This window comes from Falco rusticolus, chromosome 8, assembly GCF_015220075.1.
Source record: "Falco rusticolus isolate bFalRus1 chromosome 8, bFalRus1.pri, whole genome shotgun sequence".
In the NCBI taxonomy this organism is placed as follows: domain Eukaryota; kingdom Metazoa; phylum Chordata; class Aves; order Falconiformes; family Falconidae; genus Falco; species Falco rusticolus.
The window spans coordinates 9,667,228-9,691,880 of NC_051194.1; the positions used below are offsets into that span (position 1 = coordinate 9,667,228).

General features: G+C 45.5%; 1 protein-coding gene across 4 annotated transcripts in view; it reads right to left on the reverse strand.

The window, feature by feature from the left end:
- The window catches only part of EBF1 (EBF transcription factor 1), a 280,578-nt gene that overhangs the window by 254,672 nt on the left and 1,253 nt on the right, over nt 1-24,653 (reverse strand). For all 4 annotated transcript variants that reach the window (XM_037398542.1, XM_037398540.1, XM_037398541.1 and 1 more), the window contains exons 2-6: nt 23,384-23,540; nt 23,002-23,065; nt 22,682-22,737; nt 13,480-13,553; nt 6,380-6,448 (exon numbers count right to left, since the gene is read on the reverse strand). In XM_037398542.1, coding sequence (XP_037254439.1) covers nt 6,380-6,448; nt 13,480-13,553; nt 22,682-22,737; nt 23,002-23,065; nt 23,384-23,540 — 420 coding nt within the window. The remainder of the gene's footprint in view (nt 1-6,379; nt 6,449-13,479; nt 13,554-22,681; nt 22,738-23,001; nt 23,066-23,383; nt 23,541-24,653) is intronic.

A 24,653-nucleotide genomic window follows, 5' to 3' on the forward strand; every position in this document is an offset into this window, starting at 1 on the left:
CAAGGCTGCATTTTTTATTCTCCATAGAAAAATCTCAATCTCAATTTCCAGACTGTGTCAGGAGAACCACTTGTCTTCAGGAATGGGATCATCTACCCACCTAGAGACTACACAGCACCCAGCACAATGAGCCTTCTTTGCGATAGCAGCCTCTGTTATATCACCATGATATTAAATAGTAATAATCAGGCATAAGATCACAGTGAAATAAAGCCCAAAACACTAGCTGCAGATTCAAAAGGCATTGCTGAGAGAAGCAAGTAACTATTAGAGTAGTGTGAAATGTTTGCAGTGAAACCCAAAACCACATAAAACTTGCCTGGTTTGGGGTTTTATAACAAACTGAAAACTCAGAACAGGTTTGCTGAGAAAATCACAAACCTCCTGAGTGAAGCTGAGACCAAATTAAGGTTTTGCATAATAGTTTTGAGATTATACAAAACTTCTTATACTTGGAGGCTGAGGGGAGAGAAATCGAACAAACAATAAGCAGAAGCTGGTTTGACCCTGACCAAGTTCACTCAACCCCAAGAGCAAAATAAATGAGTTCTGAAGTGGCAGAGATATGTGCCAACCCCAACAGGCTGAAACCAAGAGATTTTTGCAAGAATCCTTGCAAAGCTACCCAGCTCTAGTGATTTCATCACCAGAAAGAGGACTGACACTGCATGCATGAGGAGTGCTGGTAGAGGGGCTGTCTGAATGTCTGTGTGAGAAGCATCTACTGATCAGAGTCTCCCATTTATCTCACAACAGCTCAAAATGCCTTTGGTTGCCTAAGTCATGTGGGAAATGTTTTGGGTAATGCTTCTCAGCTGCATCAATCACAACAAAATCCTTGAGGATGTGTGTTTCAGTCCCTCCCCTCTCAGAAATGTGTGGGTTCACAGGCTCCGGGAGCTCACATGAAATGCTCGAGGCCAACTTCTGCACATCTGAATGCCCTGCTTAGAGGCTTAGAGGGTTTAGGCAGCACAGCCTTCATAGACAGCCTGGGAGACATCTCTGTGCAGTGCTGGGGGTAGTCCTCTGTCGCCTAGTTTCTGCTCCCCAGACTCCGTCCCTGCTGGATCAATAATTCCCATCTGGCTCTAGAAGGGACGTGGCAATGAGGCAAGACTTCCCAGTACAAGACTCAAGAGAATGGCCAGATATTCAGGCCCAGGAGCATTTTATCACTTACATTGAGGTCTACCAGAGAGCACCACGCCAGCCCTCCCGCTTGCAAAACCCATCCAAGGACCCAGGCCATACAGGACCCACAGCCTCCTGCAGCCCTGTCCCCAGCATGGGCAAAGGGGGAGCAGGAACACCAGCACACACACATTCCCCCTGACCCCAGCCAGCCAGGTTCAGGTACCACATATGGCCAGGGGGACCAAGGTTATGAGCAGGACAGGGCAGAAATGGGGACTCCTGCAGAGGGACCAGTGCCAAAGCACCCAGCATCATCTGCCGCTTTGCTGTGACACCACTGCTATGATGAGCCCTTGTCCCTGTAGCCTGGGTGGGGATCAGCTGCGGTGCTGAGCCCATCCCCTGCCGCAAAGCAATCTTCAGCAGCTCCCTCCCAAGCAAAACCTGCCTCATCCTCTTGCCAGCACCCCTCCCAAAGCTGGCCGGCTCTGCCAGCCCGCCTGCATCCCCGTCACCCTCCCTCCAGGCATGGAAAGCTACTGCAAAATGCATTAATCGCCGCATCTACCTAACAAGTGTGTTTGTGGGGAGGATTCAGTGAGTGTGATACAGTCTTCTGTGTCATTTTTCCACCTGCCCAGTATTTAGGATGAAAAGACAATCAGGCCCGTAAAATACAATCCACTACGTGATGACTTGTAAAGCAGTAAAATGGAGACATTGAAAGTCATTCACGCCTCTTTTCATGTCATTGCACAGTGAAATCCTACCCACAAACATAAAAATTTTCAAGTTAAAGGCTGAAAGATTTCAAAAACATATGTAGGTGAGTTAGCTCCCTCCATAGCCGTGGCAGCTGGGTATGCTGGGGACAGATTACAGAAAGCACCACCAAGCATCCCATACAGGAGGTGTCAAAAGCACACAGACCTTTGAAACACTGGTAGCAGGTCATGCCTTAAAAGGTACCTTGGTGTCACCTGATAATAAAGTGTAGAAAGTACTGCAGCCTCCACTCCACGAGTCCCCACCCTTGCTCCACGGACAAGAGCTCTGATTGCCCTGGAAATGCATAAACTGCCTCTTCAGAGCCAGAGGGAGCCTCGTTGCTCAATAAATTGCATCCAAAGCAGCATGTGAAGAACTTCAATGTATTGCCAGGCAAGGGTCTGAAGAGACGCTGGTGATGCTCACGCTGAGCTGCTACCTAAGGGTACACGGTCTCACCCCGGGGGGACCTCCAGCACAAAGCCCATGGACTTAGACCACAACTGAAGTTTATCTGTCCAGAAGAAGGACAGTGGTGAGATTTCTTAAGTAGGTCTCATCTGTATTGGTAAATCTCAGCAAAGCTGATTTCAGGTCACCGTTATCAGCTTGCTCAAGTACTCTGTGAAGAAGCAAAATTTGGGGGGAACCAGCAACTTCCAAGCGGGCTGTTTCCAGCCCTTTTTCCATGCAGCATCACAAACTGGAGGTATATGGTATCGATCCTAAATGTTGAGATTTTTCTGCCGCTATATTTGGAATTGCAGTGGTTATTCCTACTTTATCAGTCTGTAGGACTCCTGTTTACTGGATGAAGCCATAAAAGGTAAAGAAACCCCAGCAGGCATGGGTAACACCCTTAAATATCGGTCCTGACAATGGGAAATTGGGTGGAAAATTTTGGAATGGAATGCTGAGAGAGGAGCCTCTTTCCTGAACCAAGGAATAATATAAAGCTCCACTTTCTCCCCTATGTGACTTTTGTCATTATCATCTTTTCTGATTCTTACAAAGCAAACTTAATTAGGAAGCTCTCTCATTAGTCTTGCAGAAAAATTAGCACAGCTTATGCTAATTACTCCTGTAAAATTTAATAAACTCGTTGAAATGGGAATAGTCTAATGAGGTTTTATTTATTGAACTAAGATAACTGTAAGGAAAAAGGTTAGGACACCAGGATATCCAGAGTGGTAATAAAACTACAATTTATTCAATTTCTTCCCAGGAATTTTATTGCAAACCTTTTAAATTCAAATATGAGTTACAATTTGAAAGTTAAATCAATCTAGAATTTAATTTAATAACAGGAAGTGCTCTGTGTTTTCTTTAAGTGTGATTACAATACAGCCCTGCCACCGCACCTTCAGGACGAATTGTGTGTTTGTGTGGTGACAATAATACCCCTTTTAAAATGAGTTCCTGTTCAATCAGAGCTTCATCTCAACACATGTAACTGGATTAGCGATAAAATATACAGGCTATACTAAGAAGATGATTCAGACACACATGCAGGTTTCCAAGAAATTTCCTTGAAATGACTGCTCTATAAGCATAATAGATTTATTTTGTTCTCCAGAGAAAATTCAGATCACTCTACGAGTATAAATTTCTTTAGGTCCCTTCCACTGCTGCATCTGCTGATACTATAATAGAGCAAAGTATAAAGCAGTTTTATACAGGATAAAGTCATATCCTATTTCAAACACAACTACAGACTTTTTCTTTAAATCCCACATTTTGATTAAATAAAAATATAGGATTTACTTTTTATATATATCTAGGGTTTGAGAAAGAATACAACGTGCATAACTTTGAAGTTGCCAAACAGCCTCTTTGCCAAGTTCACTAAACCACTACAAAGACCGAGCGCGCTCTATCCCAAGTTTCTCTAGCCTTATCAAAGAGAATTAATCAATCCAAAATAGTATTCCAGCATGTAAGAAGAGGATAGCATTTCCATGTAAGTACATATGTCAAAAATCCCATGGATAGATCCTACATTAAATTCTATGTTAGGTCAGAGTCTGTGGATTCGCAGGATTTGAGGCAGGAGTTAGATTAAATCCATAGGCAAGACTTTATCAGAGCGTGAGGCATGTGGGAGTGCTTTAGCCCAAATGGCAAATGAATTCTCTAAGCTCACATGCAAATAAAAAGAGCTAAATATGGTTTCGCATCTCAATTGACATAACAGTTAAAAATTGTGCGCATGGAGGAGCGACAATGGAGTACAACTAAACACATGTTCTGACTTGTGCAGGCGTTTTAGTGTTAGAACGATTTTAAAGGACTCGTTTTAAGGTAAAAAAGGCTCCATATAGATCACTTCATCCTTTCCAAACCAAAAGGGGGGAAAAAATGAATAGGATAAATGTCACAAGAAACATCACTAAAACCACTAACTGTATAAAGCACATACTTATTTGGCCTAAATTGTTTGAACTAGCCCCGGCCAAGAAAAGGTTTTAAGTACCCTACTGGGACAGATGCGAAGCGGCAACAATAGAAGCCACACTAATGCAATCCAGGTAACACAATCCTGTTTCAAAAACACGGGGAGGGCTAATTACAGTACTGCTGAGTCAAATTTCTTATACCATTGCAACCCACAGGAACAGGTCAAAATCAAATGTTATTCAAACCACAGTCATATCAACCTTCTGTATCAAAGTCACAATTTAAAACCAAGTGAAGAACTTAAAAGCTTAACCCGTTCACAAGCCGGGCGTGATTCAGCATAGGTGGTGAGATAGGGTCTGTATTATCATCTTTACGTTACGTTTAGCTTGCATTTTAAAAAAAATAATCTTCAGAACCGGTACCTTTTGCATCAATTTACGTAAAGACTGATAAACCGATCACTGCTAGGAAGCTAAATCTGTTTTTTTCATGTAACTGTTTTCTTCATTTTGCAGGAAGCACGTAACAGACAGCATCTCTGGCTCTCATAATTTAAAATGATTTGCAACTAGCAGTTTTGCATACTAGATAGTTAAACAAAATATTTCCGTAAACCTGCCATTAGCATCTTAACATCTCACTTTCCAGTACAATGAAAAATTCATGTGAATTTTGTAGCTTTCATGTTGCTCAAAATGCCACTCTAACACCATGTTTATAGTGTTCAACTCTGCAGCGTGCTTATAAAACACATCTCTATACAGCTTTCACTGGGGGTTTTCTTCCCCCCACTTTCCCTGGTACTACCTAATGCTCACAGAAGATGAAAATATGCCTAGTTAAAATAGATAGAGATATCTTCTGAGATTTAAACACTCTCAAGATTACTTATTACCAAAACACTTGCTATAAGCTTCCAATATACACACTTTCTTACCAAATTCAAACGAGAGCTGTAAATCTGGGAGTCTGGACGAGCACAATGCCAGGCAAGGCCCTGCCACAGCCCTGGACCACTCTGCCTGTGGCACCCAACGCACCAAACCCTTGCCGCCTTCCTCCATAACACGGATGCTTTGGCACGGAAGATACTTTAAACTTAATATCGCCAACATTAACTCAGACAATAATGCAAGGAGAAGCCCACTATTCTGTGCTCTTGCCCTTATATGTGTAGGTAGTTTCCCTTCAGGGTCCCTCTATTCACAGATTAGTGCAAGGGTATTGCTTTCCTCAGCTGATGACAGACACTTTCAGTGCTTCATGGCCATTTAACTCTTCTAGAGTAACGCTGCATAATAACCTGGTTATCACACATGGCTTCGTACAATGAGTTTGGACAATTAAAATGTAAAAATTACTATTTGGCTACCATTTTGCATAATTGGCAAGCACAAAAACTACACATGGCTCAGAACAACTAAAATAGATGTATTGTACTCCAATGATTTACCCAGTGATATCAGATTAGCAATATGGATCCGTTTAAAAGCACAATAATTAAGACAGGCTAAAATGAATTAATCAGCTGACAATACAGTCAAAATAGTATTCCAACCAAAGAAAATAAGAGGAGGGAAAAAACCTTACTTTGCAGATCTATTTTTTAACTGGTTTTATGCATAAATAAAAACCTTAAAATGTAGATGGATTGCATCCAACAGAACTACTGTAGCTAAGTGATAATGATTCAAACATTTTTCAAATAAAAGTTAAATATTTATAAGCACCCGACCACATTTCATAAATCACAAACTATTATTATTTTATTCCTGAAGCTTCCCTGGCATAGCATGTGAATTGAGCCACAGAAAGTCAGAAAGAAAAATCTCCTCTTTATGCACATGAATCAGTTACAAGAACTGGAGCCCTCCAACGAGCAGGTCGCTCCGTTATCCTCTATACGGCCCTTCCGTGGCAATCGCAATTGCAAAGCACAACTAATTCGGTATCAAAAACAAAATTTCATCCATATATACTCCTAATTCTTCCCCATTAGCGACACAGGGCAGGTGTTTCATTATAATGAGGCAGGGGAGAAAGAAAAATGGAAGGAAACAATAGCAGTCCTTACCTGTCAATTATCACTGGATCTGATGGAGTCTCATTTCTGTTGCCACAGCTTTTCTTGTCACAACAGCGGCTACAGAGCAAAAGTGAAAGGATTTAGTGCGACCATTACACTGTAAAATCATCATTATGAACATGGTAGGTTCAAATTGCCGGCTAGAGTTACCACTCGGTCCCTGCCTGGAAATCAGTCAAATGTAGTGGGTCACATATGGGTTAATTACTATGTTTAACTTCTTGCACAGCTGGTTAGCAACGGAAAATATAAAAAGAGAGGGGTTTTGCCCCTTTCACAAATAATAATTCAAGGATCATCCAGAACAGGGAGACCTGCCTATATGTAGCCTCTTTTCCATAGGGTTTAACAGTTGTCCCACATATACTCGCACACAAAATAAGGCAGCTTTTTTTACCCACTGAGCCTGGGGTTTACATTTGCTTAATGTTTATGTTACAAGATACTCCTGCTTCTACACAATTCTCAGCTAGCGGGAAACCTCCCCCCGAAATCCAGAAGCACAATTATTCTCCCTCCAAGAAACACTGTTGTTAATGGGGGAGCTAAAATGCAAGCGCCATCAGCAGCGGCTTTTTTATGCTCGAGCGTGCCTGTTTCCCCAAGTTTTCTGAGCATGTTAATGATCGCTAATGCCACGGAGAGCACAGCTCCGGCGGCTGGTGCCCTGCATCAGGTCAGATACAAAGCAGGCATGTGAAATATAAGCTCCGTCTCCCAAAGCACTGCTCCATCGCTGACCTCCAGGCTGGGATTCTTTTGAACTAAGGTGCCTCATTGTTTCCTGAGAGAAGTTAAATCGTTGTTTGTGATGATTCCTTGTCAGGGGTTATTGTCCATTAGGAGCCACAAATATATTGCAGGTAAGCTCACAGGCAACATATACGTTTCTAATCAGGGTGGGAATCCCCTCTGGTGCATCTAGAGCTGCGGCTGAGCAGTGTGGGGGCTGCCCTGCTCTCCCCAGCAGCCCATCCAGACTGACGAGACCAAGTCACAGCTACATCGGTGAACAAAACCTCGGGCTTTCACCCACCCACCCTCCCCAGGGATGAAACACCCATCTAGAAAGGAAAACTCCTGTTTGCAGATGTCCCTTAACAGAAAATCTAGCACTGGAGTCAAGCTTCCCAGGAATAAATAAAAAACCAACAACAAAACAAAACAAAACAAGAAACTCCTGGTCTTCCCAAGCCCTCCTTGGTCCCCAGGGACCTGCTGGACAAAGCCTGGGTAGCTCCTGTGGGGTGAGGGCTGCAGGGACCCCATCCCACCGTGGCACCAAGCGACAGGCAGTGAGGACCACCCCATCTGCTCTCTCTGGCCAGACCTGAGTGCATCTCTCCATTCAGTAAACTTCCTGGTAAACCTCAACCACAGGCAACCAGATCTTGGAAACCACCGAGCTGGTTCCAAACGACATCCCGGGGACCTGCGCATCGCCCTTGTTTCAGCGGGCAGCTTTGGGCGGCTGGCAGGAGCGACCACTGCTCGCACTCCCACTCAGATGAACTATTTTCTTTTCCCCAGAAGGTGGAAGAACATTAGGGCAGGAAGAAGCCCTCAGAAGTGCCATGCTATATAAATAGCCCTGTTGGGAGTATGACAAAGGTTCTCTTGTGTCGCTGAACAATAGAGTGAATAATATACAGTTACCCACCAAGATTAGCAATAAAGCAACTAACCACACTAAAGATAACAAAAAAAAAGGGGGCCTTTTACAAAAACAGCCTGTTTAAACATGGTTTAAAAAAAAAATTGTTTTCAAAGAGAGGAAAATACATAATTCTTTTCACCGCAAAAAGCTTCAAGGCAACTATTCAGGGCTGAAACTTTTCACAGTTAACACATGTGCGGTATCTTCATTTCGGTGGAAGTTACATTGTTTGGGATTGCCAAAAAAAACTGCTTAATTTTACAGCACAATACCACAATTGATCCACCAGAAAATGCAAGAGCCTTGGCACCCAGAAAGTATTAAAATTTAGGAAGGAATAAAATATGCTGTAGGTAAATAGTCATGTGGACGTTCGGGGGGCTTTTTTGCCTATAAAAGGACTTGTCATTGGAGTGCAGCTAGAATGTGTGGGGTGAGAAAATTTACCCACAAACAAGGCAATAAAAACTGCTAATCATTTTTAAATGATTAAAATGTAATTAGAAACAGAGTTGGCACAAGTTAAGACAATGCAGTTCTTGTGACTGAAGCAAATCAGGGCTAGTCCTGACATTCTCACAGCAGACTGGAGGGACAGAAATTGCCACACTTACTCAGGCGAGCAAAGGTTCCCAGGCTCCCAGCCCGAGATGGGCAGATACCACCAGCCCGGCAGCAGCAGGCTCAGAGGCCAGCACCTTCCCGGGGTGCCAGCCCAGCGGGGGAGCTGGCGGCAGCGGGGGCCCGGCACAGGGACACCTCGGTGTCACCTCCTGCCACCGGCGGGATGGAACCAGGCACTGGCCAATGGGGAAAGCCTGACTTCGGGAGCAGAGCGAACACCACCTCGCTCGTCGGGTGACCCCCTTCTTTGGGTGGGGCTTCCCAAGGTGCACCCCAATAATCCCAAGGAACAGGAGGAGACCTCACTCCTTGTGACGTGGAAGAGGTGCGCAGCTGGCATGTCCCACTGTCTAGTGGCTCTGTGAAGTGAAAGGAGGCCCCAGGTTTTCTGTCATGTTCTAGATAATTATTTTTTAAACCTTACCTTGCCTTTTGCATTTTTCCCCCCCAACAGCAGAACGCCTCTACCCTCGTTTTTCTACACAGAGAATTAGCATGTGATAGAAACCCTGAGTTGGAGACCTGGTTGCAAGGCACGAGACATGCTTTTAATTCAACTTGCCTCGAAAGCTTTGGCTTTTAGTGCCTACTTAATCTTGGAAATAAGTTCCTAAATGCTCAGCACCCTTTCTCCTTTTCCAGAAGGAATTTTAAAATTCCCAGGAGCTTCTCCAAGTCACCCAGAAACCCTCCATCTCCCAGCAAGGCTCTGTGAAATCACAGGGAGAAGCGCCCAGTGCCGACTTCTTGCAGCCAGGAGGGCAAGGACTTCTCCTCGGTGACGCCTCTCCCCCAGCAGGGCAAGGAGCCGTGGTTCAGGCACATCCCATGTTGGCCCACAGGAAAAGCCTAAAAAAGTTGATTTGTTCGGGAGTTTGCATGTTTTTAAAACAGGTAATCCTTGATAGTAATGCAGCCTCTTGCCATCACGACCTCATCCAGCTCCTGCACCCTATCTCTGCCTACCCTGGGTTTCCCTCCCCCTCCTATGGACCATCCTCGCCACTCCCAGGGTTCGTGCCCCAGCCCCACATCATCCTCATCCTGCCCCGTCACAAGGCCTCCCGGTCCCGTGGCCACCAGCACTCCCAGTTTTTGTTGCTGCCTTTGTCCTCCCCCCAGCCCTCTGGGGACCTGCTGCCCTCCTGCCGTCTTGCTCTGTATCTTCCTCCTCCTCTTCCCTTCCCTGCGCTGGAGCATCGCTACCCCTCGGCTGCCCAGCCCTGCTGCAGGCACGCAGATGGCCTCCTTGTCCCGCTGGCTGGCACCCCCAAATCCCTGCCGTCCCCACCCTGCCTTGGCGGCTAGGAGCATCGCTTGCAAGAGGAGCCCTGCTTTGTGTATCTGCGCACTCGGGCTTTCCGCGGGGACAATGAACAATGAGAAATTACGGGGCGATGGCACGTGGCCAGTGCAAATGCGACTTTCCGATCATGTAGCTGCCAGGCTCTAACAAGTCGTTAGCGAGTCAGTGTGGGAGATTTTGCAGAAGCACCCAGCGAGGTGGGTTCCATCCCGCAGATGATGCGGTCAGGACAACCCCCTGCCCCAACAGGCTTCTCACCCTGAAGCGTGGAGGTACAGGAGCTTCTCGCCAATACAGCTGTAAGATTTTATTTTACACAGACAAAAACCATATTTTACTCCAACCTCATTCTCAGAAATCACTGAACCATTTTAGCTGAAACTTTCCAAAGAAAGTCAGCCTGAGGCTGACACCCTGCAAAGGACATTTCAGCCAGAACAGTTTAAGTTTGGCAAAGCTGTAAGCCACTGAAGGTTTCATAATGGAAATTGTTGAGGCAATATTAACTATAGATGTCCCTCCCCATGCTGCCTACAATACTAATAAATTCCACTGAGGCTGTGAATTCTCCCCAGCTATTAACATTTTCACCAACAGTGTAGATTTTTATATTTGACAAAACACAATGAAATCCTTTGAAATAAACAGCTACCTGAAGCAAACCTCAGCCGCACTTTCCTACCACAACCAGGACTCTCCTACACATTTGAATTCTTTGTCTTATCCGTGCCATAGTTGTAGTATACTATAAATACCCAGCTTTGTCACATAAATGCAAAGTTTTATTGTGCAGTTAGCCTTGATAGAAAGCACTGCTGAAAGTTGTTTAGAAATTAAATATCTAAAACAAGCTATTTTAAAATACAGAGCCCTCACTATTTCATGTCTGAAATGAAGAAATTTCATCTTAGGGAGAGCAAGCTGTCTTTCACACCATATGGCTAATGGTAGTGCATAGCAATTAGCTGGGCTGATTAATGGGGAACAGACTCTAATTTTATGCTTATAATTGAGGCTGCATTTGCACCCCTGGTGCAAATTCAGCACATCCCAACTTCCACTTACAACAGGCAAGAAATCAAGAGAAACAGAATGGTATGGAGAGAGATTATTTTTTCCCCTTCTAGACCCCTAAAGAGCATCAGATTTGCAATTTAAAAGAGTGTTAGCAGCACAATAGATGACAGATTTGTGCAATAGGGTCAAGCGGCCTGGTAAACAAATAGCACCCTCTTCTTACACATGTATAGGCAGAAAAGGAAATGGGCAATATTTAATATGAGCTGTTAGAAATTTGAATATGTCTCCCCCACCCACCAGACACACAATGTTTGCCTACTATGGTCAGATATTTTTTTTAATTTTTTTTGCTACCTCTCCACCTTACGGTTATGAAACACAAAGCAAGGACTAGCAGTAAACAAATAGAAGGAGAAGAATAAAGCTCCTGATCCAGTGAATTTTAAGAACAAAGAAAGTGTGAAGCGCTTTAATAAAGGGAAAGTGCACATCTTTCCACATTCCCAGGACAGAAACAATTTTGTTTCAGTCAAAGTATATTGAACGGCCGTAAATCTTTGGTGCAGGTATTTGGTCTTCTGGTTAAAACTCAGCTCTCTATATAAAGTTTCAATTTACTTCTTACTCTTTATGTTTCTAAAGTATTTGTAAGAAAATTAATGCATTAAAGTAGGTGACCCTTACTCTTGATGGCTCAGTGAGTGGCAAGCAGATGCAATTCCTACCTCAACACCTTGCTGTTTGGGAATCAGGAGGGCACATCACCCAGGGCTAACAGAACATTTAGACTCTGACGCTGTGGGCACTTGAGCATGTGCTTAATTTTACTCACATGAACAGTCCCACTGTTTTACTGGTCTATTACAGGAGAAAAGCAAAGCACACACTTCAGCCTTATCAGGTCAGGGGCCTCCTTTAATATTTCCATGAATTGTTCCTAGCTAGGTATCTAGTGTGAAAGTGGTGCTAATTGGGCCAATGAATTTTAGGGCAATTACGAGTTGTCAGCATGACTGGGTTTCCATTTGGAAAAGGAGAACTGGCTGGGAGTCCTCAGCAAAGCAATGCTGCAGCTCCCAGCGCCAGCAGAAGCTCAGGCACCTCTTGGAGATACGCGCCTGCTGTGACCAGTCTCAGGTTGTGACGGGTTAGCTTTGGTTTCCTGGAAGAAGACAAACCTACTGAAGGAAGCAGCCTAGAAAAATAAGACATGGAACTAAAATCCCCCAAATCCAGCAAGGACAAAGCTGGGGGTGCTGTGCAGGGTTTCGCCCAGGCTGGCGAAGCATGGGGAGCAGCTCCTTCTCTGCCGGCATCGCAGCGCGCTGCCCTCCTGCAGGGTTTTATCAGGGAGGAGCTGCCGTGGAGGACAAAACAGGCAGATCCCCAAGAATGAAAAAAGACACTTTAAAAAATTCAACTAACAGAGAATTTCCATCTGAATATTATGTCTAAAACTCTCCCCCACCAGGAAACCCTCATCCAAGTTTATTCTCTTAGAAGTGGGTACTAGTTTTTACCCTCAAGTTACTCCTTTTTAGTAAATGAGTTTTGTAAAAGTTACAACGCATGCAATGGCATTTTTACAGTCTTAAAACAACTGATTGTAACAATAAGCTTATGCAAGAACGCCTCGTCTTCCACCAGGGAATTATTTTCTGCCATCGAATAACATGTAACAAATGATTTTTTCAGACATGCAAAAAACACCCACTAACTTTAATGAGACTGCAAGGTCAAGCTCTCCTAGGTGTCGGAGGGGTCTGTGGGAAGATGCTGCCTTCTCTGGGGTAAAAAGGAAGTAGAAGAGGTTTCACCTATTTCAATCAGCCAGAAAAGAGAAGGAAGCAGCTGCAGAAGTACCGTGTTCAGGAGGGAAGTTATCTGACTGTCCTGAATTTAAACGGCCAGCCCCAAGCAGGCATGTTCAGGGGAAGAGAGCACAGGGCAGAGCCAGATCTGCATGGGGAAGCTTAAAGAAAATCATCAAGAAGGCACCTTTTGCGTGAAGGAGCATTGCCTGCTCCGCTCCGGCTGAGCAGGGACCTGGAATGAGCAGCAACCAGGACAAAACGGGCCTCCTGACCTCAAGTCTTAATGTGCACCCAGCAAAACAAACCCAAAAAATTACAATTTTGTCATTTTACTGAGAAGGTTTTGTTGGGAATTGGGGGCAGAGAAATTTATTGCTAGAAGACTATAACTGGCTGTTAATTTTGGTGAGGAGACCTTTTGTGGGCTACAGTGTCTAAATGAAAACTAGTAGCATTCCGTTAAGAATAACTCTTTATAAATAATTGAAACCTAGTGTGATGACTGAGACCTTGCTGCTAATTACACACACCGACCTGTGTTATTTTGGGATTGTTTAATGCAAGAAAGATAAATTTAAGTCCGAAAATAGCTGCAGGTTCAACCTAGATTTTGAGAGACAGATTCATCTTCTCATCACTAATTAACTGGAAGCAGGGTATTTCTTACCTGCACATTATTTCATGCGTGAGCAGAACTCGGCACATTTCTGGGTTCTTGTCTTGGCCTTCATATACTATCGCCTAAAAACAAAACACATTTTTAGCTGTGCATCAAGTTGAGTTTGGAGAAAATAAAAATGCGTTGCCGTAACCGAAGGCGCAGCCGGTGTTGCAAGCCGAGTTGCAGGCTGGAGAGACTGTGTCTCCCCCGAACCTGCTGCAAGACTTGCAGTTGGAAAACAACACAAGCTGAGTACAGCTAAATTCCCTCCTCTCCGTTGCACATCTCTCCAGCGGTGTGTAGGTTGGGGTTTTTTAGTAGTCAAGACAACCACAATTTTCTTTTCAATTCAGAATAAAATATAAAACTAACAGCACTACAAGGCAGGGGGGAGGGGGGGGGGGGGGGCGGAACATCAGGGTTTGGTATACTTTGGGTCCTATTCATTAAAAAAAAAAAAAAAAAAACCAACAAAACAGAAAAGAGAGAGTTCATGTATTTTTAATTACAAAAGCTGCACAGCCCAGGCATTTTCCTGGTAGCTCCTCAGAAAGCGCCTGGGCCTGATTCTCCACTTGAACCTCGTGATCCACCGCTTTCGAGAGAGCAACTGAAGTTAGAGGGATATAAATAAGTGGGAAGCAGGCCCTACCAGAGCAAAGGATACCAAAACAAACAGAGGATCAACCAGCTTGAGAAATTTGACTCTGAGATAGCATGGGGAGAACCCTCTAAGTTAAAACTGTGGAGAGGCAGCGTATTCACATTTCAAGAAGAGTCTATGTTTGCAACGCTCCCAGCAGCAGAACCAGCAGCGATGGCGAGGGATCGGCATTACACGCTAACTAGGTTAGTGCTGGCAGCCCACTCAGTACAGGCTTTCCATCTGATCACGACGGAGTTATGTTTTCTAACCACCCCTGGTCCCAGGCGCCAGCCTCCCAGCAGCAAAACAAGAGTGAAAAGAAGTTGCCTTTGCAACAGCATCTTTGGATAGCACTGAGGTTCCTAAATCTTTTAGGGTGCCACTCCTGACATGGGATCAATGGTTAGAGCCCCAGCCTTGGAGAGACGTCCACCTCTGCATCTGAGCATCAACCTTGACCTTGGTGTGACCTTTTCAGGCTCTAAAATACAGACCTGAAAAGAAGTTGGGGAACAAACTGCACATAAAATGACATCTGATGTGGGTATCCCTAAAGGTAACAGTAAAATAGATACTGAAAATAAAATAAAAAAAGTATGCTAGATGGATGAAATACATTTTATGGAATAGACCACTTTGAAATGGAAATGTGGAAAATACTGAGAAAAAAGAAGTTATCTTAATATACGATGAAGTAAGGTCACATGAACTGCTTTCCCAGTCCTTACAAATATAACCCACCAAGGGTAAGAGGGGTTGCATCTGCCAAGGGGGCATGGATCTCAGGGCGCACAAATCTGGAGAAGCATGAGCTGAATTTCAACACCGTTTTAATTGTAATATGTGATATTAATATTATGCATTGTAACATGATGTAATGATTCCATAAATAGTATCAGGAATGGGACTGTGTTGTCTTTCTAGTTATAATTTTTTCATTTCAGTTTTGCTATGTGTGCATTCCCCTAAAACCCAAGAGCCAGTGGGGAGGTTTTGTTGCTGGTAAGACAGAACCAAGGCCACTGATGTCGTTGCAACTAACAGGTACAGAGTTTCTCCTGACTGTTGCCCCCTCATTCCCACTCATGAGGCACAAAACCTGTGGACCCAGCACTTGTGTAAAGGGAACGCAAAAGCTGTCGCAGGCCACGTGCAAAGTCCCCACAGCATGGACACCAGCAAACCCCTCTGACCCCAGCTGGGACCCCAGTGCCCTGCTTGGTTGCGGGCCCACACCTTGCGGTACCTCCACATCAGCGGCCAAGAGAGCTACAGAGGGTCTGCAAGAAGCCTAGGAAGACCGCACCACAGTCATCCACGTGTTACACCAGGAGGTGCGACAAAAGCAAAAGATCCTAATTACCATGCATTGAAGGGGAAGATGGGGAGAAGCTTCTTCCAGCCAAAACCAGGGAATCAAAGAAACCCGCTGACACTTGGTGGGGTCAGTTAGTAAGGACATTGCAAAGACTCCAGAAACCCCCAAATCAGGTTCCCCTGACAGTGGGACAGGCCAGGCTGCAGGGAAGCTCACGGCACTTTTTAAACTTCATCAATAATTCAAGAATAATTAGAGCATGGGGGTAATGAGCAGATCCACCCCCGAGGCCTTCACCGGAGACCAAAGCCTCCAGCCCCCATTTGCCTCTAGACACAGCAGGACACAGGGGAACGGCGCCTGAGAGAGGACTGATGGACTTGGCTCGTTCTTCTTAGACTTTCAAATCTTAAAATAAATGTACCCAGTATGGGTTATCTTGTTACTGGTGAAGCCAAGGAAGCACTAGAAATGACAAACTAGAGCACAAAATTTACTTTTCTTTTTTTTTTTTTTCCCTCCCCTCTCTCTTCCTCTTCTCTCCCTGCTGCTATGCTTACTTAACCTCCAGGTACCCGCTTAAATAACTCAACTAAATAGCAATAATGAACGGGCAGAGTCAACACTGTGGTACATAATCACCTTGTCTGTTGTGTTTAGCATCAGTGATCCCTTCTTTGCACGCATGACATTCTTCTGCCTTTCTCTACGTTAAGGATTTGCTTTTCACTTTATTTGCATTTAATTACCGATGTTGTACCCATGCACATTTAGTTTTCTCTGCATTCAGCGCAGATACCACCACATAGCCTATTCCTGCAGGAATCTTTAGGAAATTCGAGGAAGCAGGAGGAACTGCTGAGTTCATTTCTAAGCAGCTCATCCCCAGCTCCTGTTCCTACATCCCAATTTACTCGTGCAAACGGGTACGTGAAGTGCTGTTTACGTCCATGAATGGCTGCCCGAGAGCATTGCAGACACTCCACCGCCTCGCACACTGCGCTGCTCTAAAGCACTAATTCTACAATTAGTTTCAAAAAGGAAACAGGAACTGCTAAAGTTTCAGATCGTTATAGCTGCCAGAAGTATTTTTACAGGAAGGGTCTACAACGTTACTGTTGTGAAAATTTTTAACTGTAAGATTTGAAAAGCTACTCTTAACAAAAATATCTTTCTTCCTTTTTTTTTTTTTTTTTTCCCCAATTATTAGTTTTTTAGGTTCAGGCTTTAAAAGAGGGTGATTGCGGCAGGAATCCTTGTTGCGCTAACAGCGTTGTGATTTTGTCAAATATGGATCACATTAATGAGAGATAAAGTGAAAGTTACAGTGTATAAACTTAGACCACAGCAGAGCTAAAAATAAGCCTGCAAATACACATCAGGGTTGCACAACAAAACCCCAGCAAAGGAAATGCAAAATTATAGACTTGTAGGGTTTTTTTTCTTTTTGTTTACTTCATGTAGTTTTAACTCAGTGTAATTTCCTAAGTGTTTCAGAATAGCTTTTCTTCTCCTGAACAACTGAAATATTTCCCAAAAAAATTCATCTTCCATTTTGTAAGCCATTACTCACCCAAGTAACCTTTCCACAAGTTGTCCCAGTGAGAAACAATCACTTATGCACAAACGGATTTCAAAATCAGGCCCCAAAAAATTAGTGTCAAAATATAAGACTTCCCCACTTCCATTTAAATACCACTGCATAAAAAGTTAAATCAAATGCAATTCACTGCTTGACAGCGAATAAAAATTACTAAATTGAGCACATCACAGTCGTTCCTAGACAACAAGTGCATCAAACAATTCACTTAAACTTTTCAGTGACAGAGTTCATAAAAAAAAAAAAAAAAAAAAAAAAAAAAGGAGTGAGGGTAATACAAAAGGTTAATCCACTTTTTCCCCAGTAAAGACAACAAGATAAAACAGTGAAAGAGTTGACGAATAAGTTGGAAAAATATAGAGCCTGATTTTGCCCTTAACCATTCCTGAATAAATCCAGATTTATGCTGGTACAACTGAGGGCATAATCGTCTTGTGGTGTCAGTTTGCCAGTCAAGCAATCCTGCTTTCTGAACTGGATGAAAAACAATCTTGAAGGAATGAGATCATGGTCATTATATTATTCAGTTATGTCATGGCCTTGGTTTATAAAAGAGTAAGAGGAGAGAAATCACCAACATGCACCTAAATCTACTTGCTTTCAAATTCCTGATCTGTTCCACAAAACAAACTATCTCCTTGACTGAAATAAAGGAGAAAGAAAAATGCGTCAAAATGCGGGTCTTTGCAAAAAAACAGAACTAAAATGATTTGGAATGACGTATACAGCCATACACACAGAAAATAAAATCCTGGCCCCATCGAATTCAATAGGAGCTTTGCAATTGACTTCAGATGGGCCAGAATTTCACCCAGAGAGGATTAGGCTTGTATCCACTATATATCTACAGAGAAAATACTGTGAATTACATTTATTTGGCTTGGAATACTTAACCCTTAATTAGCCGAGATTCTACCCCTTCCCCAGGCAAAATTTCCACTCATCCCAGTGAGGTTTATCCCGGACAAGTAGCGCAGCGCTGGGTCTCAGGGGGAGGACGGTTAGTTCTTGCTGTGTCTCTCAATGCACAATTCAGAAGCATCTAATTATTTTATCCAGTCTCCCTCTGCCTTTGATACACAGCCTGCTTATCGACATATTCACACAAATTAAATAAATTTATCTCTCCTAATATGTTCATTTTTAATGGTTTTCAAACATTCACATGGAAACAGCTCTAGCGTAAATATCCCAGAACAAATGGCTGTATATTATACAGGAGGGAGCAGTTGGGCTGCCAGACTGGGAATGCACCAGGCCATCTGGCTCAGGCAGTCTCTCCAAAATCCTCAGCTTTGTTTTCACCCTCAGACTCCAAACAACACATTTTCCACTGTGATGAGTTTACATTTTCCCAAACACAGGTCCTGATCATGCATGCAAATTCCAAACTTCTCCATTCCTCTCTGTACAAGAAAATTAAAATCACCTGCGCTTCTGACATCTCACCAAAGGCATAAGAAAGCTGCTAAAATCTGGCGCAATGTAAACTTTCCCCGTCACAGGGGTTAGGTTTTGTTTTATGTTTGTGTGAAATTTCTCCAAGTCTGCTGAGGCTCCTCTGAACTTATTGATAACATTTTTTTTCCCCATGCAAGTAGCTGCCAGAGAAGGGCCATGCTATGTATTCACAGAATAGAGCTGATCAAATATCTGCAGACATCAGAGAATGATAGAGAAGTCAACAGAAAAACCATTTGCATCCAGAGTTAAAGTGCTGAAAAAAAAGCAAAATATAAGCAGAGTCTAAGTCTGAAGGAAGGCTCTTTGACTCATGAAGACTCTCAGCAACAGACAATAGCTATCGTGCAAAACTTATGATTTTTAAGATGCCTGAGCCATATTAGCATCCGTTATATCTTATGGATGAGAACGGCTGAAGGAAAACTGGGTGGGGAACAAGTATTTCAGATTTATTTCCTCCATCTTTCCTAATAGTGAAATATCTCAACTTTATGAAAATACAGCTGAAGAAATAGAAGGCATCTCCTCTCTGTAAATATATTAACATCCTTAGACTTGCCTAAAAACTCCAGTTTTATTAAAGCAGACATATCTCACCTTTTGCAGGCAATTGCAAAATGCATCATTGTTAGAGCCAGACCTACTGCGGTAGGAGCTGCTGCTTTACAGAAAGCAACAGCTATAAAGTTTGGGATCCTACAGGGTTTTGAACGCATTAGGGATGCGATCCCAACACAAAATGAGGTGCCAAGATAACATAAAAGAAAATTTAATTAAGCCAGTATTGATGCTGAATGTTGTTACCCTAACGGAAAAGAACTTCCCTGCAACATTAACGATTTGCTTATAGTATTTACAATTTTTGAATGACGAGGGCACATTTTGAAAACGTAGCGATGCCCCTCAAAGGTACGTAATTCCCATCTTGCCCAGCGCTTCTCTGGGGCCACCACCAAAGGCCGAACACATTATCCCTAACATAACTCAAAACGATGTGCTTTGAGACCAGTCCTGCCCCGGTTTCCCTTTGAGAAGTCCCACAGCCCAGGCTACCAGGAGCACACGTGCAGCAAAAGCTTGTGTTTTGGAACAGCGCATGCATGGTTCATACCTGCACCCCACATCTGCCCTGGGATGTGGTTTGCAAGAAAATTCCTGGTTCCTTCAGTAACGCTAGTCCCCAGCCCTACTTCCCATACTGCATCGCAGCTGACAGAGAACACACACACACACACGTGCGCGCACCAGGACGCATAGATCCCCACATTCCACCTGACAGGATCCTTGCCGTGAGTTTCTTAGCTGGGCACAGCCACGCAAACAAATCCCCAACTTATTCAGACCAAGAACTCTACAGGAGCAGGACCATCTACTATTTATTGCATACACAGCATCCAGCGTAGCGAAGCCCTGCCTGCCTACCTGCTGATACAACGCATACTGCTGATGGGACATTTATGGTAAATCTATGGGCAGCAATCCTACATACAGAAACCAAGGGCTGATTTGCAGAACCGGTTTTATTTTATCTTACCCAACTTAACAATCCACAGCTGTACAAAACCTTGCAGTTTATAACTGTGAGACAAAAAGAACGCATTTAAATCTGATGTATCCATATTTAAATATATAAATATATTTAATATAAAAAAAGAGCCACAGTTACTTTCCTGTATGATCTGGGGAAGCTAAATCATTCAAGCTTTGCTTCTGTGTGATTTTTAATTTGCCACCAGAAACCTCAGAGTAGCTGCAATTTCAGTCTGGGAATTCACATTATTGAGTGTGTGAATGCGCGTGTGTGAGTATTGAGAAGATACTCGCCAGCTGAAACATGTACGCTTCTGCAACAGTTTCATTTAAAAGTAATCTTTTCATTATCCAATTTGTTCTGAGCGTCATGCATTAAAATACTACACCTTCAAGTAGACTGACAATATATATTTAACTTTCATTAAAAATTAAAGAATTTTCAGACAGTCGTTGCAATATTTAATTACAGTTTGATGATTTGAAAGTTACTTGAGAAGCCTCTATATAATTCACTGTTGTAAAATATAAATGATATATTCAACATTTGGGTGAGCTTCTGTCATGTGTTGTACTTTGCTTCCTAATAAGCATTCAGTAACCGAAGCTATCCCAACTTTGAAATAATTTCACTTTCAAAAAGAAAGAATTAAAAAAGAAGAGGAGGGAGAAAGTAGCCCCCGGCCCCCCAAAAAATTCAGAGCAGCACATGCCACAGTTTTGACATGACAATGCCCTATTTTTCATAAGCAATTATCGTCATGCCTAAAGAAATTAGATGCATGAAATTAATACGTAAGCAAACATGTTTGTATCTAAAACAGCCTTTCGCTCCCTGTTTTCTAATCTAAGTTCAGGCAGCTTTTGTTCTTAAACCCTCACTCCTCAGCTCCACTGCACTTTCCCCAAAATCTGTAATTTGCACTAACTTTGTTTTTGTAAGACTTCCTGAAATCAGACAGACTTTTTTTTGCCTTCTTCATTGTGAACGTGCTTTAAAGCTACACGGTAGGTTTTACAAATAAACTGTATCTCGGGGTTTTTTTTCCCCCCTTTCTCTCCAAAGACCCTCTGATGACTTGATAATAATGAGAGACCAAGAGGTCAAACAGTGCCTTAGGATGAACTCTTCATATGCAAGATGCCTTTGTTAAGAAAATTATTTTGAATCCGCTGCTCTACATGAGTTCAAGGCTCTGTTTTCAACAGGATTATGAGCAGAGGCTTCTGCATTTCCGTAACGATAGGAAAGCTATTTAAAGATAATATTTATTGATAGGGTCTCTCATACGGTCCACAGTGAAACACATAAGCTCCAAAAGGACTAAAAAGATCTCATGCATCAGGAAGACTTTGTTACTTTTAACACAAACTAACCAGTTTGTCCCTGAAAAACAGGGAATGGCAGCAAGCTTTCCAAGATTTGTTATGAAGAAGGGTATGTTGCTCCTGTTTTAATTCCTACAAAGACCGGGTTCTATTTGGAAGCGTGTAGTTTTGCAGAGTTCAGATACATAGTGGATTGTCTAGTAAAATTCATCCAAGTAGTTCCTTTTTTCTTTTTTTTTTTTTTTCTTTTTTTTTTCTGTTGAAAGACAATCTTCAATAGCAGGAAAAGATGTTTTGGGACCATCAAAGAGAGTTTTCTAAAACAAACTCAGCCCTTAGAGCTTTATGTTTTGCTGTAGACAAGAAACCCAAATACAAGCCAAGAGTTTTTTTCCCTACAGACAACATACAGGGACTGACTTTTCCTATCGTATAAAAAAAAAAAAAAAGCTTAATGTTTTTCCTAAATAAAATTTCAGCTTTTTCTTTAACAAGCAAAACAGATTAGGAGTGGGAAAACATATCTGAAAGATAGAAAGGCTTAACAACGATCCCAACTATTTAAAAGAAACGTATTATGAAAGTAAAACATTCTGCCAGGAGCAGAAGCAGCAGCTAGAGTAACCAATTTTTAAAAAAGAGAGAGAAGGGGGTTGTTGAGCTAGTGCCCTTGTACAGATGCTGCTTTCCTACAGGAACGTATATTTTACAGGTAGGCACGCACGTTACCGCTCCGTGTGGGAAGCTCAGAGCAGGCTGAAAGCGAGGGTGAAGGCGCTGGGACCTGCCGCCCAACAGCCCTGCTCCGCGCCCCGGGGCAGCTCCCGCACCCCACCGGGCCCCGACCCGGTCGGGCCGCCCGGAGCCCCGGGACCGGCGGCGGCGAGCGCCGGAGGGACGCGGGGAGCGCCGCAGCCGCTGCCGGCGCTCGGTGGGCGGCGGGAGGCCGGAGGTTAATTCGCATTAATTAAGCGGCGCAGCCCGCCCCAGCCCGGCCGGAGGGTCGCCTGCGTGTTTCGGAGCTCCCAAGCGCGGCGGCAGGCGGGGTCCCGCGGGGACCCTCCGCGCAGCCCCGACGCCGGGGTCGGTCCCCGCGGCTCGGCCCTGCAGCCCCCGGCGCTGCGCGGAGCGGGGATCGCGGCCGTGCCCCGCGGGAGGCGGCAGCCCGTGCCCCGCCGGGGCCGAGCCGCTCCGCTGCAGCGGCGGGGGCGGGTTTCGCCTCCCCGGGCCGCCCCGCCGCGCTCCCGGGGGCCGCCCCGACGGCTGCCACCCCCAGCACACACACCCCCCGCCTCCTCCGCGGGCGTCCCGCAGCACCTACCTGCTTGGTCATCGAGTCGATCAGTCGGACGTAGAAATCCTGCTCCGTCCTGATCCCTGAAACAAGGCAGAGGTGTGAGGAGCGGGGCCGGCCGGAGGCAGCCGGGGCTCGCCCGAGGGCTCGGGCCCGCCGGGGCTCCCGCCCGTGTCCCCGCAGCCCCGGCCGCGGTGCACCCAAGCACCGAGCGCAGGGATGCGCGGAGCGGAGAGGAGCCGGGGCAGCGGCTCCGCGGCCTCTGGTGGGCTTTGCAGCCGAGGAGGCGGCGGGAGGGCAGCCAGCGGGGGGTGGTGGGGCTGACACCGGGGGCTCCCAGCCCTTACCATTGCTGTAGAGCAGCTGCAGGCGGTAGTGGATCCCGTTGTTGGTCTTTTCGCTGTTGGCTTCCTGAAGTCAAAGAGGACACGGGAGGCCGGAGGTAAAAGGGGAAAGAAAAAAAAATCTCATATGAAGCTTCTCCATCATTCGCACATCGGATGCCCCCGGCTCTGGACGGGGCAGCTCTCAGCCCTCTCCCCTGCCCCGGACATAGCGAGGGATGAGGGGACACCCCCTCCCCGGCTGCCCTCCGAGACAGAGGGACAGTAAGGCGCCCGGGAGGCGGCGGTGGCTCCCGGGACGAGCCGGTGCCGCGGCCCCGGGGGAGCGGAGCGGGGAGGGCCCGGGAGAGGCGGCCGAGCCCCCGCGGGGCGCCAGGCTACTCACCTTCTCCTTCTCCACGAAGCCCACGAAGGCGGTGCGCTCGATCTCCACGGGCTGCCCCTGCCGGTCGTACAGAGCCAGGACGAAGTGGAAAAAGTTGGACTTCCTCAGGTTGGAGGGAGGCTGCTTCTCGAAGTGAGCCCGGGCCAGACCCACTCCGCTGGGACCAGAAAGACTCGGGTTAGCGGCAGCCCCGACGACGCGGCCTCACGCCACCCCCCCCCACCCCCCCAGCCGGCTCCCGGGCCCGTGCCTTCCCCGCCGGGACCCGGCTGGGCTCCCCCCGGGGCTAAGCATCCCCCCACGCCCCCCGAGGCTCTTCCCTCCGGGCAAGGGGAAAGGCGGTTCACGCCGAAACCCCGCGGAGCCGGGAGCGCGGCACAGCCCCGACCCCAGCCCGCCCCAGGGCCAGCCCGAAGTGCCAAGAGCCCCCCCCCCCCCCCCCCCCGCCCCGGCACCCACCAACCCTCCCCGGGGGCCGTGCCCGCTCGCAGCCGGCCCTGCATAGCGGAGGGGCCGCGCTCAGCCCCGCCGGCGCGTTGCCCCGCGGAGCGGCATCGGTCCTGCCACTTCTCAAAGTCGGCTCGGAGCTGTCACCCCAGCGCCCATGTGCCTTATCTTTCAGTTTCAGTCCTGCGAGCCTTGCCTCCCCTCGCACGGGTGGTGGGTAAACACCGCGACGGCAGCCGAGGAGACAACTTGAAATATTTCAGGGTTGTCCCTGCAGAAACTTTCCCTTCCTTAGAGGGCTCCAAAGGGAGGGTGCGGGGCGAGGTGGGGGACACCGGGGGATGTCAACATTAAACTGATGCCGGCTCCAGGCTGCGAATCCGGCATCAGGGTTTGGGGTTTTGGTTTAGGGTTGGTTCTTTTTTTTTTTTCTTTTTTTTTTTTTTTTTTTTTGTCCTGTAGGGAAGAGGATGGGGAGAAGGAGAAATAAGAGGGAAATCGAGGCTGGGCGCAGCTTCGCCAAATCCACCTCCCGTTTGAAGGGATTTCTTTTTTAAAAAATCTAAGATAAGTGGCAGTGGTTTTGAAAATGGGCTTCGAATTAAATTCCTCCTAGAGAAAGCTTTGCAAAACTCCCTGCTTATCGGAGGAGAAGGAGGGAGGCTGCTGATTCTGACAGGGATAAGAAAGCGAGGTAGAGAAATATATTTTGGATACATCCGTGCACAACTCACTGCTTATCGGAGGAGGAGAGTGTCATTTGGAGATCTTAAGACAAAATCAGCAGCAAACATAGTTTTGCAAACTCCTTCCTCCACGCGAA